Here is a 10,953-nt window from a genome sequence, read left to right as displayed (position 1 = left end):
TTGGATCAGGACAATAAATTGTGTTTAGAAACTTTAGATTTGTAAGGTGGTCCTTTTATGACGAGAAATGATAGAAGACATAAAAAATATAGCTTTCTGCACCAAATGTGCAGGCTAGCAAAGTTAGCTAATTGAATTCAAGTTCATTTTTGTCGCATATTATCATGTAAGGTACAATCATAGGGGAATGTAAGATTTTCATACTGAGACATACCGTGTTAGCTGTAATGTATGTCTGCGTTGGGATTCTTCTTGTTGTTGTGTGTCGTTGCTCTTTGCCCAGTGTTTTGTGCCCATTTATACACAATCTAGTCAGTGTAAATTAAATCAGTTAAATTAAATTAAAGAAATTAAATCAGTGTTAATTAAAAGCTAGTGTTCTAAACTACTATGACTGCTGAGGGAACTATTTGATAAAAAGGATCACAGGGAAAAAGTTAAAGAAATGTGTTTCCTTGTTAATACAAAAGTATAATTAATAACATAAACAGATTAAAAAATGGCACTGATTATCAGCCAAACTGGCATTTTGAATGGTTGGTATCAATATCAGACATGAGTGTCAAGATCAGTCCATACCTAGTGAGTTATTGTATTGTGAGTTTGCAGGCAACACCCAGCCCTACAGTATTCTGGCCTAATATTATAAGCACCCACAGACCTCCCCACCACAGCCCAAAGCATGGGCAAACTAGACCAACATTTTCTCAAGTTCTTAAACCTTTCAGTTATTTAGTATTTATGTAGTTGTATGTAGCATGATCTTCAAATCTGAATTTATTATCTTTCCCCTCTCTCAACAGGTTCCCTAGTCTCTTCATCATTTACTTCAAAACCTCAGCTTCGTTACAAAGCAAAAACAAAGGCACTTTTAAGAGCCACTTTTGTCTAGTTAATTGTTGTTAGTCTGTCTGGTTCTCTGTTGTTTTTGCTCTTCCCCCCTATCCCTTTAGTGTTGTTTTGTTTGTCCTTGTTCATCATGAGTGACAATTCCAATTTCAAACAGGTCCTTAATGAGCTTGATGAGCTTGTTGAACATTCTAAATTAAATTATGAACTCCAGATCTTGGAAGATTTCATCAATAAGATGCCGGGAGAACAGGAGGCAGCACCATCCACCATCCATCAACCAGGCCAGGAGGCAGCACCATCCACCATCCATCAACCAGGCCAGGAGGCAGCACCATCCACCATCCATCAACCAGGCCAGGAGGCAGCACCATCCACTAGCCATCAACCTGTCAGGTGGCTGAAGAGAGACAGTGATGGAAATGTTCTCTATGACAGACCGAGATCATCCCGAAACCAAACGGGTCAGTTTTCTTTTTTCAGTCATATTACTTAAAGGAGTACTCCTGTGATTTTTCACATATATCTAAAACGGAGATATAGATTGTTTTACCACTTGGGATTGAATACATGAATCAGTCATGTGTCTGGTATGAGATATGAGGTTTTTATTACATACTCATGATCATCCAAAGTGGTATAGACAACGAAATTGGGCCAATAAAAGTATGTATCATTGTGTGGAATAAAATTAGCTTGTCAAAATCTATGGAATTGTAATGCTGTAAAGGTTGATTTGGGTTTTATTTTCTGCTACAGCTAGTCACAGCTACAGTCGTAAGACTGGTTCTCATACTAGGATGTTGGACAACAGCTTTGAGATAACCAACTACTGTCCTCCTGATACTGTTGGTATGTTCTTTATTTTGTGTCTATTAGTTCATTATGTTTATAGATTCTAATAATTAGAATGTAAATTACATGTTTTTGCGACAGAATAACCGACAACATGTTGCACACTTAGATAGTGTAGAAAATTGTTTTTAAATATGATGTACTATTTTAACAGAGACTTTCCTTGAAGAGCTAAACCACTCACAGGGTGATGACTTGGATGATCAGGAAATGGCACCAGCACCACCACGAGCTTCCTCAGACTGGTCTACTCGAAAAAGTCTCCTCTCAGAGAGGTGGGAGAAAGAGAGACCCTTTCTGGTGAATACCATGGTGGCACAACAAAATGTGAACACTCAGATCTGCCAACAATGTGGCAGCAGTCCAGCTGCTGTCTGTTGTCGTGACTGCCGACCACAACCATTCTTCTGTGCTGATTGTGATGTCAGTATACACCGAAACCATGTCTTCCACAACAGGGATGCAACAATAGCTGGATTCTTTCAGCCATTGCCTCCAACAACCTGTGTCGTGGAGAGGGCTCTTTCCCAGTGTGGTAAGCTGTATTTCTTTGAGTGTCTTATTTAGGGCTGCACAATTATTGCAATCATAATTGCAATATGATCCAACACAACTGCCTAATGGTAAAATCTTCAAATATCATTTGTGACATTTGACTTTTATATTCACGTCATCCTCCTTGACTGTGCAACTTCTTGTTGGTGGGTGTGTGAAGGGTACAAAAACTCTGATTGGTGAACTTCAATCGGTCAGTGGGTGATAGTCTTGTACACTGGCTGTGCTTACCTATCAGGGGTGGCACAAATTAAAGAGACATTTGGAATATTGAACTGAATCAAATCATACACATTCAAAAATCGTATTGGAAATGGTAATCGCTTTATCTGTCAGAAAAAGTGCAATTATATATTGTGCAGCCCTAGTCCCATTCTCAGTTTATTTAAATAACTTTACAGTATAATAGGCTTCACGAGAATTTTTTGAGTACTTTCTCTGAAACACACTTAATGACCTTTTATCTTTAAAGCTTTTCAAATCATTAATGAAAAAAGAAAAAGAAAATGATTGCAGAATACTTCCTAGCTAGTACATAGGATGATGCATGTCTTTAATCCCTGCATATGATGTGTCTTTCAGTGTGTATTGTGCCATTGGAGATGCCCAAAAAAATATGTAGTTGTTCTCCGGGATCGTTGAGTGTCAACACAGGAAAAGTTGTTGCTGTGGTTACAATGAATGGTAAGAATAAAATGAACTTAAGGGAACATTCCAGATCAAGTGGCTTTAGCGTCCATATCACATTCTGGGCAAAGTGCCCATAGGGACCTGGGTTGGACTTTAACCTGATTACACCCCATAGGGCTCTCCCACTCGCTTCCTGACACATTTCATTGTCCTATTTGAATAAAAAAAAAACAAGGCTGTGCTATTGGCTTTGTAAATGTGTCCTGATCTATTTCTATTCAAACGTTCCCTATAGTGGTCTGCGCTGGGCAGGATTTTCAGTCCTGCGCCCCCCCCCCGTTCCCGCAATATTCTGTCCCGTTCCGCAATAATGTGTTTTAGTCCCGCTCCCGCCCGCATCTATAACCTTATTTGCATCTCCCGCCTGTGAAAGACCCAGGATAGGCAGGAGGGATGTTCAGTTTTGCGTTCTGTCTCACAAAAGAGGCACTTGACAAATGAGAAAGACTGCCAGATGTCTGATTTTAAGTTTTATTAGTTCTGAATGTACTACATAGGTGATAGTAATGTAGGCTACTTTTCCTGATTTTTCCAGGACGATATGATCTCAGTATGCCTGAGATGAAATGTGAGGCATGCAAAGCCACATGGAGCGCTGGAGTGGATGACTTAGTCCGTAATGACTACTGGCCTGCTACCCTTCACTTTTCCACTGTGTACGCTACAGATGTTTTTTGTTCTTATGAAGAATTGAAGATGGCAGCACCAGGACTGTCCTGCCAAGCATTCTTAAGAATGCTTGATCAACGAACTGTCCGCTTTGGCCGTGTGAGTATGAGTGGTGGGAATCACTAACAACTAGTACTAGTATTGATGTGTATCGCAGAATGACTATGGTGACATTATCAACACATTGATTATTATAATTGGAGCATGTTGATGAAATCAAAACAGTGATTCAGCTATACTCGATACATTGATAGAACATCATCTAAGATTCAAAGTCTTTGTGTAAAAACTACCACTCAGTAAAAAATCTAAATTCGTACACTAAATGTACAAAAGTATTGGAGCAATTTATCAACTCAATCACTCAAAACATTAGACCTGTGTATAAGATCAAGTAGTGATGTCACATCCTAGTCATGCAGTTTGCATTCAGAAAAAAACAAATAGGTCCATAAAGACATTGGTTAAGTTTGCTGTGGGAGTCTTTTTTTTGGGGGACTTTGGTCGTGATGTTTTTTGTCCATGACATACAAAGAGCCAAAAGATTTCCAATGATGCACTTGGCTGAGCGGCTGCCTGTGGAGGCTCGATGCAGGAGGATTTGGTGTCACCTTTGACCTTATTCACTTTAGTTAACTTAACTGTGAATTATGTTGACATGTTTTACTATTCTGAAACAGACTGGGAAGATCACAGCAGACAGCTTCAGAAAAAGCTTTTTGGAGTGGGAGGCTGTTAGATTTGAAGTGGATAAGATCTGCAGGGAGGAGCATTTTATCTGTCCTGCATGCACCCCAGACATGCTTGCTGTTTCTGTGGACGGAAATCGCAAGCACTACCGCTTTAAGAACGCAGCAAGGTACTTACAAAATGTGTGTAATTTGCAGTGTTGTTAAAGTAACCTCTTCTGTGTCATATTGAAGGTCAATGTGTACCTTTCGTTCATTTAGATCTGAAGAACAAGCCTTATTTGATGGCATCTTCATTGCAAAAGATGATGAAGTAGAACGATTTGTGGATTACATTCATTCCAACACCAACCATGTAAACTTGTTGTATAATATTTCTAAAAACACCACCAATAACATTTTACAGTTGACATTGTTTGGGTGAGTCCTGACTATTTATATCAACCTTTTTCCATGTTGTAGGTCTCTGGAAGAGGTGTCTGTGGAGGGGAGTGGTCAGCTGCCAGGGAAACTTCTCAGAGATCCTCTAGTAAAATTGATGAGGAGGGACTTGAGCTTGCGGTCTGTCGACATGGAGTTTTTCTCGGCGCTCTCAACATGTTCAGGGGAGAAATATATGCTTATCCCCTCTACCTGCAGAACAAGCTGGCAAATAAGTCAATAAGCTTTTTTGCCATGGATGTAACCTGCAAGTACTGGCCCTACCTCAACAAAGTGACAAAAAGCTGCCCGGAGCTCCAGCACCTTCTGGGCATGAAACCATTCCTCTCAGTGTTTCATGCCAAAGCCCATGATTTTAAATGCGAGGTAAGAAAACATTACCAGGTTATTAACTGTCCCTAAACACCTGCAAAGGTATGTTGGCAGCTTTTAAGTATTTTCTTCAATAGGTTAAATGGAGTGGAGCTTACCAGCAAGGGGCCGGATTGACACTTGGGGAGGAGGTTGAGCAGTGTAACGCCTTCCTCTCTAGGATTGCTGTGACCACGAAGCACATGTCCAAAGCAGGTAAGGTAACCACACACTGCACTACTTAGATTGAAAGTGTTACAAGAAAATTGTAGCCAGTGAGGGACATGTGGTACAACACAGATTCGTGTATTTTTTTTCTTTTTTGCAGGACGTACAGACATGCTCACACTGATGGCCATGCGCTGGAATCAGCAAAAGTTTAATAACTTGGCTGCTTCACTTGCCTGCCGATATCAGAAGGTAGAGATGAGTATTGTTATTTTCTTATATTGTAAATACCTTCTATTGTATATTTTTGTAGGTATAACATTTTTCTTTTGTTTCCTTTTTTTGTTATTTGAAGGCCACAAAACGCCTGGAAAGCCAACTTCAGGACCTGGAAAGCATGAAAATCCAGCTGGCAGTGACACAGGTTGAAGTTGAGGGCTGGGTCACTGATATTAAGGAGTGGGCAGAAGGTGATAGTTATACTATTATTTCAATGTCTCAGTTCTGCAGAATAATGGGAGACATGCTTCTGCAAGTAATTACTGTTTTAAAATGAAATCATACATACACTGTTTTCTTGGTCATGTACTTGTGCAATTAAAATGCCAAATTTTAGTATGTAGTGCATGCACACTGGAAATCATGTCAAAACAAAGTGCCCTGAAAGTACCTGAATGGTGCACAGTCCAAAAGTTGGAACATTGGACATTTCGGTCACACTTTATTTTAAGGTGTCCTTGTCTTGTCACAGTGTAATTATACATTTAAGTACAGAGTAATATTAATTAACTACATGTACTTACTATAGGGTTAGGGTAGGATTAGGATTTGGTTGAGGGTTAGTTACATGTAATTATGCATAATTTATTGTTATTACTATTTTAAGTTCATGTAACATATGTAACAAGGACACCGTAAAATAAAGTGTTTCCGACATTTCTTGCAGTTAGCGGATCCCATCTTGGCTACTTTGTCATTTTCTTTGGTACCCTGTTACATACTTCCTATACACGCTAATAAATATGAAATGATTATTGAGACTCACCTGTCCTTCCTCCAGGAGCTTTTTTTTTATAAAGAAAAAAAAAGAAGCAAAGAGGGATAATCCTTATGACTTCCCTGTGGCGTTCTGTGTTACACTGAGACTTAGCTCGTTTCAGTTACTGCCATGAAAATGTAAGTGAAATGTTTACACTTCTTTTCTTCTCAGCAACAACATCCCAAAAGAATGCCGATCTTGACGCGGTGACCAGTAGAATGGAGGTGCTGGTGGCCAGCATTAAAAGAAGGTCCCAGCGCCTTTACAAAGACACTGATGGCAGCAAAGGTCGGGCCCGGATTCGGCGCAAAATCAGAGAGGAGAAGGCCATTCTTAGCTCTGTCGTTGAAAAATACAACAGTATGGTTCCAGATACAGAAAGAATCGTCTTTGACATCATTCTCTCTGACGAGACAGTTTGGCCATGGCAACTTTCACATGGTGGTATGTACACAAATCTGTTGACAATTTTGTTTGATTCACATAGTGGCACAAAACCAATTATGCCTTATCCCAGATTATCTCAAATATTATTTGAAAAATAATCATACTTACAATTTACTTATTTTCCACAACTGTATCCCAGACGCTGTAGATTTGAAAACCAAGAGGAAGGCGTTTGATGTTGTGATGGCAATAAGGAGACTTGAGGAGGAGAAGAAGATTGTTCTTTCTGAGATGGCAAAGCATTGGAAATCTCTCTCCACTCGTGCAGACACACTCAAGGAGATGTCATCCCAGCTTTCCAGTGAGGCATTGCAAAGTACGTATTTAAGTAATGTGTTGTAATACTATACTCTACATTGTAATTTTTTTTCTGATAATTTTTTGTTTTACTCCCATAAGGTGAGCTGTGGGCTCTAAATGAAGAAGGGATCAAGGGTTTCCTCAGCTTAACTTTGAGAAAGAAGCAAGAAGTCACCAGAATGATGAAGCATGCAAGAGACTGTTATGCTCAAGTTTTGACTGGAACAAGTATGGACTTCCAGAATGATTGGGATGGATACGACAGTGATTCTGAACTGTCAGATTGAGGATTGTCAGTTTGAGGAGCTCTCGAAGTGATAAATGACCATTAACTCACTTTTGGTTTGATTTCTTATATTTGTCAGTGTTTCCTTTGTTTGTTTGTTTTTAGTAGTGGGGGCAGGTCCTAAAAAATCACCAGTTAAAGCTGCCGTCGGCAAAATTTTTTTGATCATATTCAGTGAAATCGACACTATAATCCGACAGAACAACATTAATAAAGTGGTTTTAGAAAAAACCCGAGCTTCTAAGTCCACCTACCCTTCTGGAGCGTGTTATTTGTTTTGCAAAAATCCACTGCTCCCGGATCATCGGGTCCAATCAGCGCAGGGGGGTGTGAGATCTGACTGTCAATCACAGGTCATGCACACGCCACCCCTCGCGCATGTTACAATCACATGCACACGCCTGAAGTTCGCCAGGGGTCCGTCAGATAGACATTCATGTTAATCCCTCGTCGTCGGATTAAGACGAAAGGAAACCATCAACGGTGATGCCGTCACTTAATGTGACACTGATGCCGTCACTTTATGCGACTGTTGGTCTCGTAATTTTTAATTGTCACGTAATTTAATCTATTGATTCGTGACATGGATTTATTACAAAGCGAAAGTGACATCTCTTCATCTAAAACAAGTTTTGTTTATATATCTAATTGATCTTTCTACCTCTCTGTTACAGCTTGAGAAGTTGTATGCCCTTGGCATGAAGCCTCTGCTGCTGATTGCACATCCTCCTAAGGTGGTGACAGGGAAGTGCCAAATTAAACTAATGCTGCCAATGCATGCCAACCTTAGCACATCAGCGAAGACATGCCTTGACAATGTGGATGCCATCTACAAATTGATGGTTGAAGGTGAGGTTGCATTTATTTAACCTTGAAATGCATACACATGCATATATTCACTATCCGTTGTACAATTGTTGGTGTTGTCACATTTTCCAAACAGCAAAGACTAGAAATTCTGATCTGGCTGTAGCCTAGCTGCAACCTAGAGTCATTTTAAAGAGCTGGTATTGTGGAAAACAAGAACAAAAATTGCTTTGGGATGATGGCAGGGGTCACCTGTGCTTTAAAATACATCACTTCTATCTGCTTGGTAGTTTTAAGTTATTGGAAATTTTGAAATCCGCAGCTAAAGTGGGAGCGCCATTGAGGCTGAACTTTTTAATGAGTCACACTCACTGTCAAATCAAATATGCTGAAAGCTTTGGCACAAGACCACCAGCAGACTTATTTAGTCACAGTTTGCATTTCAGCCAGATGACCAGCCTGGAAGTGTGCTAAAGCTAAATTAGTGACCTCCAGCTAAATCCAATCAATAAAAATGTCAGTACTTTGATTATTTAAATTCACACAGCTGTATGTCGATAAGCTTTTGCAGGGTTTTTCCTGCATAGAGGCTGCATAGTTTTGACTGGGCCTAAACACTCAGCTGGGAAGGTAGCGCAAATGGGAAAAAGGACTTCCTGTGGTTTCTCATAAAATAAAAGACGGGACTCTGACTCTATAGTAAAGCAGAAACCAGGTTACATTGCTGTCTCCATCTCTCTCCTCTGTGTTCTGTCTCTGTCTGAGCTGCACACACACTTATAGCAGACCTATATTAAAGGCTGATGGTGGCTTTGGCTGTATTCACAAAAAATCCGCCAATGTGGCTCCTTCCAACAGGGTTCTGTGGAGGTGGGGTCAACCGGTCAAGTTTATCTGTGCTTTAGAATGTAACCGAAGTGAATCGTGTTTAAACAGCACGAGACAATCCTACTCATTTTGCCCTTTAAGACTAACTTGTGTTAATGTATTTTTTAAAACCAATGGGAGTCAAAAGTAATTCTACTACTTGTGCCACTGCGAATAGAGATTGGATGTGCAAAAAAGAACCTAACGGCATGAAAGTCACTGAGACCACAACCAGTGTTGGGCAAGTTACTCAGGAATTACTCCTGTAAAAGTTATAATATTACTTTACTTTTTACAGGAAATTAAAAGTTACTAGTTACGTTACTTGTCACGTTACTATATTACTTTTACTATCCCCTACCCTGCCCCTTTCTAAAAAGTGACAAATAACCTGTTTAGTCCGCTTATTTTAGAAAGGAATCCACTTTACTGGAACAATAATTAACATTAGGAGTCAACAATCAGCCAAACTTTACACATTGCTGCCTCTCCGACCAGGTGATGCTATACAGAGAAGCAATGTGCATATTTAAAAATAATAAACTGTCCCAACTAATAGCTATCTAATGCTATTTAACTAATAGCATATTGATAAGAGCAGCATGGAGTATGTTTTTTTACAAAACATAACGTTTCCTAACATCACTGGCTGAAATAAAAAATAAAGCAAGTCAACTCCGATTTGTGAACTAATGTTGTTCTGCACATGTATTTATAAGAGCAGTATTCAGCGTTTTTACAGAAGATTCAACTTTGCTTAATACCACTCTCCTGACGAGTGCATGCATCACTGGCAGTAGCATCCTACACCCCCAGCACTGACGTTTCTTTTTATAAGTTTTACATGGCTGCTTCAATAAATTAGATTTAGAATTGTTAGTGATTGTAAACATTTTGATGGTCGCACAAAGCTTACAATGGATGACAATGTTCTTTGCGTCTTAGACTGTGACACAATAATGGCAATACTTAACAGCTGTTGAAAGAACACATATCTAACCCATTCTCCATTCTTCCTTGACTCCTCTGCCCCATGCCTTTCAGAATCCTGTGGGTAAAATCCATCTTTTTTTACCGTCTAGGTTGATTTGGGTTGCATTTATTTTCACTTTGGCCTAACTGCATGTTATATATTATATTTGTGTGTGTTCCATGTCCATTTATAGGTTGGACAAGACTCAACCCAGACCAACTGCCTCAAGAAGAGAACTTCATCTTACATTTGGTGCCGTGTGACCAGTCACCACAACAGGAAACACCAGCCACACCATCACAAAACCAGGCTCCATCCCTCCACACACCACTACACTCAGCTCCACTCATCCAGGAACCAGCACACCTGGCTCTCTCCACCCACACACCACTACACTCAGCTCCACTCATCCAGGAACCAGCACACCTGGCTCTCTCCACTCACACACCACTACACTCAGCTCCACACATCCAGGAACCAGCACACCTGGCTCTCTCAACCCACACACCACTACACTCAGCTCCACACATCCAGGAACCAGCACACCTGGCTCTCTCCACTCACACACCACTACACTCAGCTCCACACATCCAGGAACCAGCACACCTGGCTGTCTCCACCCACACACCACTACACTCAGCTCCACTCATCCAGGAACCAGCACACCTGGCTCTCTCAACCCACACACCACTACACTCAGCTCCACACATCCAGGAACCAGCACACCTGGCTCTCTCAACCCACACACCACTACACTCAGCTCCACTCATCCAGGAACCAGCACACCTGGCTCTCTCCACTCACACACCACTACACTCAGCTCCACACATCCAGGAACCAGCACACCTGGCTCTCTCCACTCACACACCACTACACTCAGCTCCACTCATCCAGGAACCAGCACACCTGGCTCTCTCAACCCACACACCACTACACTCAGCTCCACTCATCCAGGAACCAGCACACC

The 10,953-nt window shown here is 40.7% G+C and overlaps 1 protein-coding gene across 2 annotated transcripts; it reads left to right on the top strand.

The window, feature by feature from the left end:
* The first annotated feature begins 1,619 nt into the window (after positions 1-1,619).
* Positions 1,620-10,335, top strand: LOC143715383 (uncharacterized). 2 transcript variants are annotated; one of them, XM_077207128.1, is made up of 13 exons: positions 1,620-1,701; positions 1,859-2,239; positions 2,842-2,943; positions 3,485-3,717; positions 4,299-4,477; positions 4,569-4,662; positions 4,770-5,114; positions 5,198-5,315; positions 5,428-5,519; positions 5,623-5,737; positions 6,478-6,750; positions 6,893-7,069; positions 7,153-7,588. In XM_077207128.1, exons 1-13 carry the CDS (start codon positions 1,650-1,652, stop codon positions 7,338-7,340), a joined length of 2,349 nt encoding a protein of 782 aa, XP_077063243.1. In that variant the 5' UTR covers positions 1,620-1,649; the 3' UTR covers positions 7,341-7,588. The 2 variants fall into 2 exon arrangements, 1 of the variants encoding a protein (XP_077063243.1); XR_013195738.1 differs by lacking the exons at positions 1,620-1,701; positions 7,153-7,588 and adding exons at positions 8,014-8,188; positions 10,180-10,335 and having other exon boundaries at positions 1,939-2,239.
* The last annotated feature ends 618 nt before the right edge of the window (positions 10,336-10,953 follow it).

This window comes from Siphateles boraxobius, unplaced genomic scaffold (genome assembly GCF_051911475.1).
Source record: "Siphateles boraxobius isolate OS27281-9 unplaced genomic scaffold, OSU_SipBor_1 6, whole genome shotgun sequence".
In the NCBI taxonomy this organism is placed as follows: domain Eukaryota; kingdom Metazoa; phylum Chordata; class Actinopteri; order Cypriniformes; family Leuciscidae; genus Siphateles; species Siphateles boraxobius.
This window is presented reverse-complemented; position numbering and strand designations above follow the sequence as displayed.